Consider the following 18,547-nt stretch of genomic DNA (forward strand, 5'->3'; position numbering starts at 1 on the left):
GCAGCCAATGATAACATTTTCAGCCAACGCCCCTCCCCACCGCAGTCAGGCACCCCTCCCCAAGCATGCTCCCTTTCCAAGGGTTTGAAGATGTCAAATGTCTCTTGCTTCGCAGGAACATTCCCCGCCACCCCCCACCACGCAACCATCCGTCCCCTGCTATTAATTATTCGTGAAGTGTTAGAGAGGTCACCACCTCCCACAGAGAGAAACAGATGTTTCAGGCCAGGGGTTTAGGGAGGAACAAAGGGGAGCCCTTATCCAGGGGTTTTTATAGAAATGAAGTAAGCTATCGCTTTAAAATACGAGCGTGCGTACCTCCTGCGCTCCCGGGGTAAAACACTGAGCCATTAAAAATATGGACACCGAGTCTATCGATGAAACTTTTAGATCGGACAGGGCTGAGGACATGTTCCTAGCACCCTGTCCTTCCTTCAGTTCCTTCTCACCAAAGACTGTAAGTAGGGAGGGCAGCGTTAGCAAACAAGCCTTCATTTGCTGGGCTCCACTGATAAAATGCAGTCGATAGCGGATAAGGTTCTGTCTGCAACGCTCTGTGGAATGTGGGGTTTTGAAGGTCATGTCCTACTCAACTACATGTTCATGAGCTGTACGCTCCTCCCTTGTTGGCTAGAAGCAACACATTGGTAAGATTCCCTAGTAATTGTTTTGGTGAAAGTTTAGGCTTAAAGGCAAAACCAAACCAAACCAAACCAAAACAAAACAAAAAACCCCAAAACAAACAAAACCAAAGAACCCCGAATCTGTTAGCACTCACCTATCTTGCATTTAATCAAGTCATTCCATGCTAATGAAAGTCCAACCATAACTGTTCTGAACCACATCAAAGCAAAAAGACAGGCATTATTTTGACGGACACATCATGCAACTTTGTAGTTTCCATTTGCCAATGCCCTGATTCCAAAGGCAGAAGACTTTGTCTCTCTAAATCCTGCTACTTGTAATAGGTTTTAAAAGAAAGGAGAGAGAGGATCTTTCATTAATAGAATGAAGATCCCCTTCTCATGAGACAGAGATAATTACAGTCCCCAATGCCTCTCTCTGGCTTTCTGGATTCGGGCTTTTATAAGTAGTCATTCAATAAAGATCCCAAATAATTCACATATACATCTGCGTGAACCCAGACAAAAATATGTCAAAAAACATACAAGTCACACGTCTGTGTCCTTCATCTCCCATTCAGCATTTTAACACAAGAGCACTGCTTATACCGTAAGATCATACTATGGCTTCATTCAACAGAGTTTTACTTTTCTAGATCATGTACTATTAAAACTGGAAATAAAGTATCCAAGTTAGCAAAACGCCTGGTATCTTTTCAGACAGCAGAGCCTCAAGGCTTCGGCTATACTCCAAAGATATACGGGCTTTGTTTTTGTTTTTTGTCTTATTTATTTATTTTTTTAAACTCAACTTTCTAGAGTGACCAACTGCAGCATGTAAAGAAAAACAAAAAAGAGAGAGAGAGAGAGAAAGAGAATACTGAGCTTTGGATGGATGCATCAAGAAGTAGCAATGTTTGTTACCTGCAGAGGTGTTACAAGAAATTTCATCTGCTGCAACGAAGACGAACTGATTTCTGGAAGAGAAGATAAAATTCACAATACTGCTTGCTCGGGGGCGGGGGAGGGGTGTGCTCTCTGCCAACTGGGTGGATGTATTCAGATGCGGGGAGGGAGGGGTGCTGCTTTCGGATGGATGTTGCAAGGAAATGTGTGGGTACATCTCGGACATTGAGAGTTTAGAAAGATCATGAAACAGGCATGCGGGGACCTGGCCAGCGGAATCATGGTGATGTCGGAACAGGGGGCCATGTACACACTGTTGCACCATCATTAATACTGAGTGTTACCAGAACGTCATGCCGGGGGATGTTGCTAGGGCTGGGGTAATTCAAACTGTGCTTGCATTTCTGCGCTGAACGGAGACAACATTTAAAGAAAATACGGACAGTATGTTGGGGAAACGGGATACTAGCTATGAAAATCATAACACTCTAGACTCTATTATTGTGGTATAATATAAAAAAATTACTTTAAAAGGAAAGGAAAAGAATGCTGTCATTTCAGAAGAGAATGTTATATGGTATCATGTTATGGATAATAATTTCCTCACCAAACTAGGCTGGCTGCAGAGAGAAGGTACGAGCACTTGTCTACTGGAATAAATCCTGCCTTACCAAATTATTTTTAATGATGCCGTATTTAAGAGAAAATTAAAATGGAAAATGCTCTTTTACTTTGATTTAGTAAATCTGGAAAGATGATCAAACTCTCTTAAGATGTTTCCAACTGTGGCATTTGCACAGTGAAATGTGTTCTAATTCAGACGTACTGTTTATTTCTCTAGAAGTAAGAACGTCTGTGGGAGGCAGATTATAAAAATGCCCCCAATGAGACTGGCTAGCCTCTTAAATGCGTCAAAAGCGGCCATGTAGAATCTTCTGGTTCTCATTTGTTAGGTTTTACTGTGCATATGAATCATTAAGAAGCAAGATAAATGCACTTTTTTGGCTCTACTTTGGGCTTCTTCAAATGTTTTAATGCTTCCAAAAAGTATCTGGTGATTGAGCACTTCTTAAAACATCTTAAGAAAGTTTTACCATTGCAAGAGGTACACATGGGAATATAAATAGAGCCACCATTGGAAAATTCACTAGAGTTCACCCTCCAGTTGAAAATTCTAGCCATTTCCACACCAGGGAAACCTAAACAAAACTATACATGCTCTGAGAATAGTACTCTATGTGTTTCTCTTCCATATAACAAAGTCACAGCCAAGTTCACTTATTTCCTCCCTTAAAAGACTAAAAGTTAGTGTCCCTGGATTTTGCTGTCTTTTTTGCTTGGACACAGACTTTCTGAGTCCTACCAACATCTGGCTTCCAATTTCTAAAGTCTGAGGAGCAGTGCAATTCATATCCCTGAGAATGAAGATGTTTGTCTGACTCACTCACGGGCAGTAAGGTATGGACACCCCAATCACATGTATGTAATTCTTGGGTAGGCCAAACCCAAGGACTTCTGGCAGGACTTTTGTCCTATTGTGTGCCCACAAGAAGAACATGACCATGACCACCTGGTTTATCCAGAGGGCCAGGCGCTCTGTTACAGCCGTTCTCCTATTATGGGGCAGGCCTCATTAGCTATCCAGTTCAGACCCTATAACCCTAGAAGACTCTACCACCTTGCATCCCACTTCTGCATTTTCCTTAAGGAACTGTCCCGCCTACTAGACATTAGGAAAACCACGAAAGGCAACCAACAGATACAAAATGATGATTGAATGAGCAGGGAAAACCTGTAAGCATCTGACCTACAAGCATGTTTATAAAGACATTGGAACTTTTTCTTTAATTGTACCCAAAGTTTAGGAAATGTGATGGTTGTCCTTCATAGCACTCTTCCTTGGGACATGATACACTAATTCTGAAAAATAATGCTACCATTTCTCCATTCCCTTCTTATTCCTCTCTCTCTTTCTTTCTTAGGTAACCTATACATTTTGAATTTTTTAGAGTGTCTTTATGATTCCTGAGCAAATTTCTGAACAAAGCGGTGACTCAAAGAGTTGGCTCAGAAGACAGCCAGCTATCAAGTCAAATCTATGTCAAAGCATGACGTTATCACCACGAGTGATACCGTAGGGGACAGGCAATGTACTGTGCAGCGGTGCCAAAGAGGAATTTTTACCAAGTATCTGCAAAACGTAGTAGTCATTTGGATGTATCAATTCTATACTGTTTTTTTTTTTTTTTTGGAGTCCTACAACATCCAGGATGATTTCCCTAACATTTCAGGAAACTGCCTTTCTATGGAGCACATTAATTGCATGGAGTCAACCTGTATGATCAGCCCTCCTTCTGCCCCCCAACTATGCTACCCTTTAACCAACTGATTATGAGTACAAGGAACTCATGCCTGTGAATAATTGCCTGCGGAGGGATGTCAGGCCAACGTGGCCCCCATGTGAGGCCAACAGAGGAGTCTGGGTAGAGTTGTAAGGGACAGGTTTCATGGCGATGTCTCTGTCCATTATGTTATGCCATTTTCATATACAGTCTGTTTCTCCCCACTGGACCTTTAAGACCAATGATCTATCTTAGCCCATGAATGGATCATATGTGACCCTCTCTGTGGAATCATTTACCTGACATGACCAGAGAGAGGTATGGTCAAAGAGATTAATGACATCGCTGGGAGGTCACTGCTCTCCCCAAGCAAGGTCAGGACAAACTGAGTGACCACAGGAGCTGCAGGTACAGTCTGGACAGGGTGCTCACCTCTCAGAGCAGAGAGGAGGCTGGCAGGGGGCCTGACCCCTTATGTCTGTCCTAGTCTGCTTTGTACTCTCAACAAAGGCACAAGAACTTACACTTCAAAGCAGTTGCACTTGACTTTCAGCAAAGTGGTTGTAGATGATAAAGCCTGGCCAAGCAGTCCTCAGCCTTGGCTGCACTGGTAAAAACACCTGGTGCCCTTCTAAAATTCCCAGTGACCCAGGCTGCTCCTGAAATCAGCTAAAAGGGAATCTCTGTGAGCCTGTTTCGGGCACTAGTCATTTCCAAAGAGCTCCAGGCGACTCTGTACAAGGCTGAGGGCCACTTGCCTAGCTGAATGGCTCTCATGGGGCTGCTCCCTAGGCTTGCAAGGAGAGGTTAAAACAATGTGAATGCCAGTGCCCTTCTCCTGTGCTCCTAGCCTAACCGGCTGGAGCACAGTAAAGAAGGAGATGGTTTAGGAGATGCTCAGCAGTGGAATCTTCTGGCAGCCACAGCAGAGAAGCACTGAGTAGGACACAAATGCCACCTGGAAAGGGAGTTGAATTAGAGTCTCCTGCAGCTTTTGCTTCTCTCTGCAACTTCCATTTTGCCACCCACCGTGCTACCCTCTCAGGCAAACTCGCTGTGTGGCTGCTGAGCCTGAAACCACAAACACTATACACAGCTCAGAAACGGTCCCTTCTAGTTTCTGGAGGCCTTCTGAGAGAACGGACACTAAGCCTCATTTTTGAAAGCAAAGCTGGTCTACGATGGCCATGCTGCTATGCTCTCTGTATCTGCTTCTTCCCCTGTTCCTCTTCTCTTAGCACCTGGCATGGAAAACTCAAGAGCATCTTTGCTGGGTCTTCCCACTTTCCTTCTGAGTCCATACCTAACCCTCTTTACCACTTTTTATTCCACCTGGAATTTTTCCTATTTTTGAGCCCTCTCTCAACTGCAGAATTTCTCAAACTTCCCTGAAGACAAGACTTAGCTAGAGCGCTTGTTAAAAATCGATACATGTCTGGGTGTCAGCCCAGACTGCCTGAATCAGAACTTCCAGGAGAGAAGTCGGATCACCTGTACATTTTGGCCAGAACCCAGGTTCTGAGCCTGGTGACTAACCAGCTCTGGGGGCCCCATTCACACCGTCCTAAGTGGCTGGTGCTCATAGAATCATGGTCCCAGGTAGTTTGTACCGTGGGGGAATTGGGGAACGTTGCTGAGAAATCTCCTGCAAGTTCATTCCCATTTTCATTTCAGAGCCCCAACTTTTCTCAGGAAGACTGTTTGACAGGGGGAGGCTTTGTGGGAGGAGGGAGGGTTACTAATTTAAGAAAGATAATAAAATGGCTGATTACTGTGCACAAGGGAGAAGGCTACATTTGTCTGGAGTCTTTGCAACGTTGATGCCAAGGAGCCACTGGCCTGATGTCGATGGAGTATTTACCTATGACAGGTGGCTGCCAAGCCTTGTATCTGTGCATGAAATGATTTAATTTTCCTGACCACCCCCTTCCTACCCCAGTCTTCACAGAGGAGGCAGCAGAGGAACAGCAAGGAGCACACACAAACTGGTAAGTAGGGGAGATCAACCACGGTTGGGTTGGCTCAAGACCCAACTCTTATTTACTCACTAAGATTGGGCTCAGGGGAGCCCGCGTAGGGGTAACAGGTTGGCCACGGAGGGTCCTGTCTCTACAGAGGGACTTCCTGATACCGTTCTGAACCTTCTATTCCTCCCAGGCAAAATAATACAGTATTTGGATTTCCCTTCGAGTATGATGGTAATTGAGGCTTGAGAGAGATAATTATATTCTGCTTTAGCAACTTGGGATGTGGAATGGCATGGGCCGTGGTCTTTCTCTCTTTTCATTCTATTACCAGACTTCATTATGTTTTACGACGGTTTTCATAGACCAGCCATCTAGACTCTGCATCTAACTCAGCCGGTGGTGCATTTAAATGAGTCCTGTGACCTGCCATGTCATCCTTACGTCCCACTTTTCTTCTTACGCTGAATCTCATCTCTCTGCAATTTTCTTTCTTCTAAAAATTACCCACGGCTGAATTCCAAGAGACAAATGAAAAGAGAGTAGCCAGCCAGTATTGCTGGAGGGAATGAGGGAAGCTGGCTATCAAGACAGAGTAAAACCTGCAGTACAGGCGGGGGCCGAGGGAGGACAGATGGGGAATGTTCTCCCATCAGAGAATACCAGTTTTAAGTTTCACTGTTAAATATTCTGGTGGCTTCTCATTCTGTGGCCTCTTAACTCTCTTACATCACTATTGCTACATGAAACTCGGGGCGGATATCATTCATGGCAAGTTTCTTCTTGGGTCCAATGCTATGAGTACTGAAGCTAGCACGCATGTGCGCACACACACACACCCCGACATGTGATTAACCGCCACCCCCTCCCCCCTCCACAAGGCTAGCTAGTAAAAATTCCCTAGAGCCTTAGAAGTTGCTCTCCTGGTCTGGCAGGTGGCAGTCAAGATGCCCCACAATGACAGTGGCACGAAATCACATTAATCCTATCTGTTGATTCTGGGGCACCTGTCCATTATAAGGCAGAGTTTCTCAACCACGACTGCCTGTTACAAATCAGCTACTATATGTGTGTGTGTGTGTGTGTGCACACATACACACAAATCTACATATATACCTATATATTTACGTGAAGTACTAAAGACCAAGTCCATTTCCCAGTCTTTTAAGTCTGAACCTTCCAGAGTGGTTCCCAGGCCTGGATATTCCTAAGAAACCACTCTGGTGGTCCTAACGCATCAGCCAGCACCGAGAACTCACATTTGACTGTGTGAGTATTTCTTTGAACTCACATGCCCTGGCTCTGCAGGAAAGAGAGCTATGTCCTTTGCTTTTTCAATTAAACTGCATTAGTGTTGACTGCCACGGTTTTTAATGATCACTAATTTTTGGAAATTGCCTTATATTAATGATATATATTATTTAATATATTACTTATACTTATTAATTTTTTACGACTGTGTTTACCAGGATGCTTCCCTTTAGACATGGGGGAATAGGGTGGAAATGCACACTCATCGGGGAGTCTCGCCGGTATGTGTTAAGAAGTTGCTGGAAGGGCCCTAGGGAATCCCACCAGGAATGTTTTCTGAATAGTTAGACGTAACATGCAGAACTAAGGGGCTTCTATTACAATTGTTCTTGCTGGCTTTACTAAATAGTTTACTAGTCTTATTTGTTCAATCCTCAGATGGTTCGCTCCCTGCCAGGCACCCGGCTACCCCATAGGGACAGGACATTGTGCTCCTGCCCTTTAAATCACTGTGGAATGTCTGTCCTGGGCTTGGCTGCCTGGAAGCTCATAACCTAACTTATATTTCAGTTTTACTACCGAGAAAGCGGGACTTATTTACTTGGGATCAGTATTTTCATTCTTTCCCCCCTCACCACTTGGTTCTAAAAACTCAAGAATTATAAAAAGCCCATTCAAATTCATATTTGCTCCTGCCCTGTGCTTTTTTTTTTTTTAAAGGATTTTACTTACTTATTGGACAGAGAGAGACACAGCAAGAGAGAGAGAGAGAGAGAGAGAGCACAAGCAAGGGGAGTGGGAGAGGAGGAAGCAGGCTTCCCGCCGAGCAGAGAGCCCGATGCGGGGCTCGATCCCAGGACCCTGAGATCATGACCTGAGCTGAAGGCAGACGCCTAAAGACTGAGCCACCCAGGCGCCCCTCTATTTCTATTTTAGTGTTGAATTAGGTGTACTTCGAGAGGCTGTGGCAAGCTGTAGCATGAGATGGGGTATAAACAAACAAACCAGCAAGGAAATGGGCTATAGAATCCTCTGAAAGAAACTATAGAAATCCTCTCCTGATCCTTTTTATCTTACATCCTTTAGCATATTTCATTTCATTCAGCCTCAGTTGCTATTCCTAACATTGTGTATATTAAAAAATAATAATAATCACGTTTAATTGGGATAGGAGAGAAGTGTTCTGAATCTATCCCTGATTTGAATATTTGAATATTTCTATCCCAACCTTCCGGGTTTCAGAAATTCAAACCCAAGTGCATTTCCAGCTCCTGGACGACTTGAGCGCAGTCCACTTCTGTAATTTTCCTTTTTCCGACCTTCAACAAGCTCCATGGCTCTGACTACTTCTTTTTCTCAGCTAAAAACAGAACTAATGGTGAGCCTGGGAGGCCTGCCCTGTCGCCTTCCTGGGCCTCCGTTTCTTCATCTGGAAAATGGGAACAAGCCTAGCACAGGGTCCCCTAGATTTTTTTTTCTTTTTGCATTTTGATGAGAACATGAATATGAAAGGACTTTATCTGGGGGGAAATTGCCAATAATTTTTATGTGACTGAAGGATAGTCATCTTTTCTCACCCAGAGAGAGAAGGCATTTATGTTTTTAAGTGCTGGACTTCCAGGGTTTTAGGCCAAGAGGGGGAGAGTCAAGAGCCTTTTGGAGGTTACAAGTCCTATCAGAGAGAGGCGGGGGCCTCCTGGAAGACAAAATCCCACCCCAGTTTGGTTGGACAGAGCGAAGATGGGCACAGAGAAGCCCCTCATGAGAATGAGTTTCTGATGCAGTTAGAAATGGGTCTGGCCCATCGTAGGAACAGCTACTTGTGATCTCTTGGGGGAAGCAGCTCTTGTACAGGGGAAAGGAATCCCGGGCTTGTGGAGGCCCACAGGGGATTGGGGTGGGGTGGGGAGCACGGGGTGTCCAGGCTGAGGCTCTGGGGGCTACAGAGGCCGCACCGAGGGGGTCTGTGCCCACCTATGAGTTACAGGCAAAACAAAGTTAGTGTGATGGTGGAAAGGTCCAGAACCTTACAGATCCCCAGGGGCTTCCTATAACCCACAACCACCCCAGGCATTGGATTTCTCACCAGTGGGCTTGGGAAGACAGCAACACAGGCAGATTTGGTTTAACATTTTGAAAAGTAATTTTCTGCAGAGCAACTGGTTGTACAGAAATCTACAGCCATGGAGGCACAGAGGCTAGGTTTACGAGGGGAGAACCAGTCACCTTATGAGTATCCCTGAGCTCCTCCACCGACAGGAAGGATAGACTATTTGACCTCATGATTCCCAGTTGCTTCTTCCTTCAGAAAATTTTTTCCCCCAAACTATTTTTCTTCCAGTTTTACTGAGGTCAGTTCCACAAATAAAAACTGAACACAACTGGGGTGCACACTGTGCTTTTTTGGAGCTGTATAAAGTGATGACTTGATACACAAATACATGGTGAAATGATCACCACAATCAAGGTAATGAACATATCCATCACCTCATACAGTCACCTTCCTTTGCGGGTGGTGAGAACGCGTAAGTTCTACTCTCAGCAAATTTCGAGTCTCCCTCCTTTAAAACTTCTAGAACAGAAGTCAACATTCCAAAACAAAACAAAAACCCATCCCTGGTCAAAAACTGATTGTAAGCCAGAAAACCTGCTTCCACAGGAGCAAAACAAAATATGCCCGTAGTTTAGTGAAGCTGATAATAGTGACAGGAATATTATCCTGAGTGTCACGTAGTGTCCGGCTACTCAAGGAGCTTTCTGCTCATGACCACCATTAATTCAGTAACAACCCAATGAGGCAGGCATCACTCATTAGTCCCATTTTAAAGATGAGGTAGTTGGGGATCAAACAGGTCAGTTAGCCTGCCTGTATTATCTCTGTAATAAGTTAATTTTGCCTAAATCTAAGTCTCTGATCATATTCTATAGATGAACAGCAAATATCTGTTGCTGCATCAAAGTACGTAGAGCGATCGTAAAAGACTTTGCCTCACATCTGGACCAGAGCAATGACAGGTTGTGGGCAGCTGAGCGAGACACAGCTCCCCAGAAATATTAGGGTTATGGGGGGTCCTAGAGGTTGCCCAGTCTAAAAGCGACACCCACTTTCAAGTGGATTTAATTTTATTTGCTTCCTCTTGCCTGTACACAGTCAGTGCTTTCAAATAATACCGTATGCTTGAAAATATCTATCAATCAACAGCTGAGTTAGAGAACCCCATGAATTTTCACCACCTCCTTTAATTACAAAGTAGTGTTCGGTTTCCTCTCCTTCCGACTGTAATGGTATCATTGTCTTCATTTAGCAGATGAAGAAACTGAGGCTCAGGAAAGCTGAGACAAACCTGATGGGACTATTCCAGATTATGTTTTACATTCGTGTGAGTTTGTTATGCGATCAATGAGAAAATGCTAGCATGAAATCACTCTCATTACACCTTGGTCTTCGGGGGAAAGAAAACGATGGATGATGGCCCTAGATGAATTGAGGGGGGGAACGTTCCCATAAGATGGATGACGAGGGCCCCGCAACCCTTGGAGGTTCTTACTTTCTCACTGAGGAAGGGAAAGTAGAGAGAGGCTTAAGAAACCAACAATTTGCTAGGACAGATTCTCCTACACCCTGCCAGGTTTGTGGAGTGTCAACAGTAGTTACTGAATATTGGGGGGGGGGGATTGAACATTGCCCACCATGGTGGTGCTTCTCAGATGTCATACGCACCGCCGCCCAGGGGTCTCAAAGGCGTAGATTTGATACAACAGGACTGGGTGGGCTTGAGAATCTGAATTGCTTACAAGCTCCCAGGGAGGTCAACACAGGTGGTCTGGGAACCGTGCTCTGCAGAGCAAGGCTCTCAGAACCCTCACAATGGACCACCCCAATCTTGAAATTTCAGAACAGACTCGGGCAATCGCTCTTTCCCTGTCCTTTGTTCTAAGTTTGAGATGGAGAAATTGAAGAAAATAATCCAAAGAATAGGAGAGAAATGGTCCACCATTCTGGGAAAGCTGTGGGGCTGACCATGTCCAGGACACAGGTTTAACCTGCCCCCATGCCCACTCCCTGAGCTCACTGTCCACTAGCTTGAGGTAGTCTGCACACCCTATAACTACACAGAATGGGGAGGAAAATAAGCCCCTTGTCTTTGAATGTGATCTAAAGTTTCAAATGACAAAAGGGCCCACAAACGGAGTCGGGGATTGATGGGATGATCGAAGCATCCAACAGTCATGGTCTTCTTTGTGAAGGGATTCCACGCATGTGAGCATGGTGGGAAGCACTGATCCAGATTACCAGACGCTGGGTGTATTTCTATAAGCTCAGGGCCAAAGCATTTCCATTTTAGGATAATTAAGGGGAAGGGTGTTTAGCTTTGATTATGTCTCACCCCCCCACAATCTATTGATCTGCTGGAACACTCACACATCCTAATGCGGCACACATCAGCCCAGGAACAATGACAAAATTCATGAGTTAGTTCCTCCTTACAGAGGTTCCCTCAACCTTTTGCCGCCAAACTATCGTCTAATTCCTGAAAGTGGTCCCTACTCTGTGTGTGTGTGTGTGTGTGTTAAATTAATATGAAATACACTACGGTTTTGAGGGGAATTTAATTCCAGGGGAATCAATCACTGTGATTCATGCCAGGGAGGAAATCATGAGAAAAGTCATTTGTTTCTGTCTAGTGACTGTCCATAGGCACGTACCGCATATAGACATGGAAATAACGTAGAGGCCGCCCTTAAACGGAAATCGGTTCTACTGGGAAAGAATGCCAACTTCTCTTCATAGATATAGGGTCAGAACTTCTTTAGATAACTTAGAAGTAAATACTGGAAAATTTTAGTGAAAAGTTACCTCTCACCCAAAAAGCACAATGACTTAAAAAAAAAAAGGCAAAGAAGGGGGCATCTTCAATATAGGTCATCGTCACGCACTAAGGTTGTATCGTGTGTCTGTTCCCTTCTCCTTGACGCTGCCTTCCAGGAGGAGAGCTCTGTATATGCCGTGTAAATGGTCCCTCCAGGGGCCTCCATCTGCTCCTTCTCATCGGAGGCCTCTGACCTGCCTCTGGAAAGCATCAGGCTTTCTCACCTGCCTCGAAACCCTTCACAGCTGAAGGACCCTGATGGTGCTACTTAAAGGATGGGTTTCATTTGCTTCTTTGTGGCCTATCAAGTCAATGATCTGCAGCCCGAGAACTGTGTAATTAGGCCATGACATGACCACAGGACTTGTTACATCTTGTCTCGTCCCTGGCAAAAGTGTCTACCCACATGGCTGTAACAGCTATGGTCTACTGGGTTTGGAAATTTCCTTTAATGTCTCCCCAACTCCTTGTTGGTCCAGTCTGTTGACCATTACAGTCTTGGTTCCCTTTTATAACGGCTTCAATTACATACATGTTCATCCAATAGCGCATAACGGTCGTTAGGAAGCCATTATAGATTACGGACCAAAGGCAATTATTTCTCAAAACCAAAATTTGAGCACTTTTTCTTTAAATGTGTGTGTGTGTGTGTGTGTGTGTGTGTGTGTGTGTGTGTGTGGCACATGTCTGTAAATTAAAAATAAGAGATATTCAGGAAATCTACCAGTAACAGCCATTTTTCTTTTTGGCACTGGGAGCTTTGTGTCCACAAATAAACATGAGTTTCAAAAAATCATATCGATGCCACCGTCGAGAACTATATGTCCTCTCCTTCACGGTTTCAGAACCATCTCAACTGTTACCAAATATAATCATTGTCAATCTGCATAGCAGGTTGGCAGAAAACATAATTATCTTTTTTTTGGTGAATGCCAATTGGGAACTATTTGATCCATAGGGACAATAGATAAATTACCGGTGGGTTTGAGAGCAGGACATTCGAGTCTCTTTTTCATCACTAAGTCATGTCTTAGCTAGGACTACTTGAGGCTGCAAACATGCCTTGACCGGACTTTGTTAACAATCGCAGAAGAAGGCAGACACAGCGCAGGACCTGGACTGATGGAAACTGGGTTCACAGGGCCATCATGGGACGTCCCAAAGCCCATGGAGAGTCCACCTGGGAGGAGCACACATGTCCTGCTTCTTTCTGGGACCACCCAGCAGAAGAAGCTTGTTGTCCCGGGCTCGTCAATAACAACAGTGCGTCCCTTCTCTGTCTGAAGTGTCACATTCGGGATAATCACTTCTAGGGTCACCGTAACGACCCTGCTTATCTCATCACGTTGTTCCAGGTTCTACATGGTACCTGACACACAGGGACACTACCAAAAAAAAAAAAAAAATGACTTCAAAATAGAAATCTACATGGTGAAAAGGAAAAAACAAAACCAAACCAAAGTGGCAGGGAAGGTACCAGAGGTCTGCTTACTTCAAGGAAAGCTGACACATCAAAATCCAAACACCAGAGAAAGGACAGAGTGGCAGGCTGACGTAGCCCCTCCCCCCAAGTAACTTTGTCCTTAACAAACAGAAACAAAGCAAAACAAAACAAACTACCCCTGCAACTCACACCTTACAAAGAATTCGATTCGCATATCGGACTACCTACCAAGTTTTTAAAGACTTGTCCACATCATCCCCAGCTGAGCAGATCTGGTCACTGTTCTTCCTAAACTCTTTGAGTGCCTCTAGAATCCGTTAAGGATATAACAGATTCAAACCCCTGAATTTCAGAGATTCAGGCGGAATTGACGTAACCTAGAGATTTTTGGTTTCCTCAATGCTCGTTCCTGCCGCCCAGATTCAAAGCTCTGATGGGAATACACAAGAGTAAACCAGGTACACTCCGTACAGTGCCCTTCACGTGCTACATCTTTCACAGCCACGGTCTCAGTACTTCCAAAACACCCTGTAATGTGGATTCCGTACGCCCCTAAGAGATGAACTGATGGTATGCCAAGAAATGACTTCTCGAGATTGCTCCGGTAAGATGCCACAGAGCCTCGGGATTCAGGGCACAGATCTGAGCTCTCAGGCTGAGCCAGAAAAACTCGCTCAGCTCTATGGAGCTCAGCTCTCCAGGCTGTAAAATGAAGGGGCAACATCCACTGTCCAGCACTGGTGCGACAGACAGCTCAACAGCACGGCGTTTGCGGGGCAGTTAGCACAGTGCGCAACGCGGCTGGTGGGACTGTGCGGACCACGGTTGTGTTGCCATCATCATAGACGACGATCTGAGTCCAAGACTGCTCACCTCCTACAGCACACTTCGGGAAGTCTGAGTAAAATCCTGCGAATACTCAAGCCCTCTACTTCCATCTCGTGAACATGGCGAGAGGAGTACTGTCCTGTATACTGTGGGTTTTACTGAAGGAATGTGTTTTCACCTGGTGTGTGTGCCTTGTGACGGGAAACTCGCAGGCAATATAGGTTTCTTTCTACTTACCCTAAAGCTGCCTGGAATAATTACCTTCGGTCTCTCCTCCTGAGGGGAGCCTGACTCACAGAAAATAACTCCCAAATGAATCAGTTAAGAAAGTGAACTTTAAACTAAAAAGAACAAGAATATAAATAAAAATAAGAATACACTACATACTTATATATCTATCTATAAATATAAATATATATATATATTTTTTTCTTTTTCTTACAACGTGGTGTTCTCGTTTAAAAAGCTGGACATGCTTTCCTAGGCACTGGGGTATAGGATGTAAACAAAGGCATTAATGACTCATTTCTGCTACATTTCTATTACAAGTTGACAGAGTATGTTCTTTGAAATTGCAGAACCTGGGAGAACTCATCAGGGCATCTGAAAATAGCAGAAAAGATAAAGAGCTGAAACCAGGAACCACCTTAAGAAGGCTGCATCAACAAAAGTCCAGAGACACAACTGAGGCTTCCTGCTGTGATCTGACTCCACAGAATCCGAATCCAAAACCAACCTCCTTCTGACCCGGGATCTTTGTCTCAGCTGGGAGATGCCACACTTCTGTCCGCTCTGAGCCTCCATGAACCGAGCCCTCAGCTCCTTATTCATCTGATAACCACCGTCTTGGCCTCGCCCCTCACCGAGGCTTAGAATGCACTCACTCTATTTTTCAGTGGTGGATTTCTCAGAGAAAATAACTGAAAATGTAAATGAAAGATAATAGGGAAGCTATGACACCTTTGCCAGCTTCTGTTTTGCCAACTAGGAACACAAAAAGAAAAGCAAAACTGAATGAAAAAAGAAACAACAACGACAACAAACAACAGGCGCCTGGTGGCTCAGTCCTTTAAGCATCCAACTGTTGCTCACAGGTCTTGAGCTCAGGGTTGTGAGTTCAAGCCCTGAGTTGGGCTCCAGGCCCAACATGGAGCCTACTTTAAAAAAAAAAAAAAAAGAGAGAGAGAGAGATAATTAAAAAAAGAAAGAAACCAAAACAAAGCTACCATTCGCTGTCATCCTTTCCTAAAAGAAAAGCTCTTTTCATGGCATCTGAGAAAAAAGCCTGGCTAAATAAAGCCTGAGGGCTCCCAAGACCAGGGAGCTCAAAACCTGCTCACATTACGTGGCCGGGTCCTTCTCCTGTCCCAGCGACCCCGTAAACAGGTCATCAGAAGGAGTCCCCAGGTCTCGAACTGGACTTGGGAGACAGGGCTTTAACCAAAGCCCAGGATGCCATCTCCGAGATCTCGCCCAGTACACTTCAGCAAGAATGAACTCGGAGACTTGCTGCTGATTCTTAACCTGGAAACAGTTTCAACCCTACTGAACCTGGTTCAGACAGCAGGGCTGGGGAAACATAGACACTTCCCTCCTCTGCTTGGCATTGTCTACCCTCATTAAGGGGTCTGCATTATCCACAGAAGCAGCTTCCTGTATTCCACGCCACAGCAAGAAAAAGTGAGATTGTTAAGTCCCTGAAGTACAACAGTACTTTTAAAATTAACCTTTCTACCGAAAAAAAAAAAAAACCCCAAAATAAAAAACCAAAAAACAAAACTAAAAACCAAAAACAAACAAAAAAACCAAAACAAAAAAAAACACAAAACAAAACCAAAAAAAACAAAACAAAACAAAAAATACCCCAAAACCCTTCCAATGGTAACTTAAATGTTCCATTCAGGATGTTCATGTGCTTTATAAGCAGGCAAGCCCTCAATCTTTAGTAATTACTAGTCTTCTTTTAATGATGGCATTTCTCTATTATTTAATCTGAATCCAGAAAGTCAAAAGTCTTAAAATAGATAGGGAGTCCCTGCATTACATGGAAATCAACACAAATTCTTTTACTTTTCCAGTTTGGATCAAACTAAGGTTTTATGTAAACAATTTCGTTCTGTATCTTTAGTTCTAGATTCTACACTTATGCTAAATGTGATAAGAAGGCAGAGAAATGTTTCTCCCCTCCTTCCTTCCTTCCTCCCTCTCTCCCTTTTCTTCCTCCTTTTCCTCTCCCTTCCTCCCTTCCTCTTTCTCTTTGTTCTTTTGCTCTCTCTTCCTATTTGTCCTCCCACACATCCATCCATTCACTCATCTATGTACGTACATACGTATGTTTTTATCTCAGTCACCTTTATACATTTAAATTGGAGTAGACCAAATTCTCCATGACCTCAGACACATGCCTCCTGAGTTTTAAGAAAGAACTGCTAATCTATTTGTCCCTGAAATAGAAACTTTTATTCATAGGTTATGACTATCACATTTAAAAAAATGTTCTAGCATGGGGCTTATGACTCCCTGAATTTGGTAAGTCCTGTTCTCCGTGTAATAAGATTTACTTAGAGACTCTTATGAGTCCTTTGTGAGGGCCTGAGGCACAGGGGTGTGTGTGTGGTGTGTGTGTACATGCTTGCCTTAGCCTATGTGTATGTATACATAGACACACAACATACACACACATATATACGAGTATGTCTATATATTCCAAACACAGAGAACAAGATAATTGATACTAGGGCATTTTCCTTGAGTTTCTATTAAGTTGAGCTATGAAATTGCCAATATTCTACCATTTTGTCAAAAAATAGCAATGTTACGTGATGCAGTCTAACACTACGTTTCCAATGAAATGTTAAGGTCTCAAAAACAAATGAACAAAAAAGGTCGAAAATAAAACAACTACACAAAACCTTGTTGCTTGTTGTCTCTTTTGCTCAGTCTAGGGGCACCTGTGCAGCCTGTCTGTCCAAAGCTCCTGACGTTGGGGGGTCTTGAAAGGAAATGCATGTCTCAAGTGAAAGAGGAAATGGCCCCTGGGAGCTGTCAGCACAACAAGATCATTAGGAAACTGCCGAGTGAACCACCCTGTGTTACTTTCTTCCCTAGCTGCTGGAATCTGGTTCCCCTCTGCCCTAACGTGGGGGACATTCTCATGCACTGGTTGTTAGGAGATGTTAGAAGGTTCAGCAAGCAGGACAAGCATGACAAATGTCTGCCTTTCTGGAGAGAGAACATTTTCATCCAAGCTGTATACACGTCATACATACGCCCCCAAATATTTGTGGCACAAGTCACTGAACAGGGAATATCCCCCCCCACCCCACCTCCTGGTTCGGCTGCTCACAGATGCATCCACAACCAAGTCATAAAACACAACGAAACCAAGAGCCAATCCATAAAGAGAAGGCTGCCCCAGGCTTAATTCAAGCAAGCCATTCACCGTGCTGATGTGATGGTGGACCTGTCGGATCCAGAACGCGTCACGGACACATCAGCAACACCAAGTGCATGCAATGACCAGATGACCATCGGCCCCACTGCCATGCTTTGATCGGTTCAAGCTCAGAAAACAATCCCCTTGGAGAGTCTGGACCGTTGGCTTTCCCTCAGTCAAAGGGAGGTTAAAAAGGAAGATTTGGTGAAGTCAGGTGCTTTCCACACATTTCCTAAATGCCAAGGAGAGATGTTTGCCTATTCTCATTAAATCTGTCAGGGAAACTATCAAATTACCTAGTCCGGGCAGGTCTCTTGCTTTTGGGGACATCTCTGCCCACGCCAGATGGTCTTCATTCTGGAGGTCAGCATTCGGCAACTCTCAGGGTGCTCCCAGATAATCAGCATGTGATCATTTAACCAAGAAGATGATGGGAAGGGAGTTGCAAGGTGTCCATCAAGGACCTTCTGGACAGTCCTGAGGTTACTGGAGTTCAATATTTTCCAAAGGTCCCTCAATCTTTAATTTGAGGACTTAATTTGTGCTGATAAAAGGTAAAATTCTATCAACTGGGGACACCAAGCTTCTCTTGCTTTCCAAACTCCCGAAGAGCGAATCTCATGGCTACCAGGGAAGTTAGTGGCTGTTTCTCTTTTCGTCCTGTTGATAACCAGTGAGCATTACCAAAATGCTCTCAATTCCTGCCGATTTTGTCTCCTGTTCTGAAGGAGTTTCTTTGGGTCAAGAATTTTTTTTTTTCTCTGTGTCATCCTGCTTGTCTTCTAGACGAGAAGAACCCAGAATCTATCACAGCTGATACTAAGCTGGGATCATGTAAAAAGAAATTATTACACAAGTGCCCCGAGATGAAGTCTAGAAACT

General features: G+C 44.2%; 1 protein-coding gene across 16 annotated transcripts in view; it reads right to left on the reverse strand.

The window, feature by feature from the left end:
• The window catches only part of RBFOX1 (RNA binding fox-1 homolog 1), a 1,785,930-nt gene that overhangs the window by 16,968 nt on the left and 1,750,415 nt on the right, over positions 1-18,547 (reverse strand). For 13 of the 16 annotated variants that reach the window (XM_045993978.1, XM_045993974.1, XM_045993970.1 and 10 more), the window contains one exon: positions 1,548-1,600. The exons of the other annotated variants lie outside the window; for them this stretch is intronic. In XM_045993978.1, the coding sequence (XP_045849934.1) occupies positions 1,548-1,600 (53 nt within the window). The remainder of the gene's footprint in view (positions 1-1,547; positions 1,601-18,547) is intronic. 16 annotated transcript variants of the gene reach the window in all.

Source organism: Meles meles, chromosome 21, assembly GCF_922984935.1.
Source record: "Meles meles chromosome 21, mMelMel3.1 paternal haplotype, whole genome shotgun sequence".
Taxonomy (NCBI): domain Eukaryota; kingdom Metazoa; phylum Chordata; class Mammalia; order Carnivora; family Mustelidae; genus Meles; species Meles meles.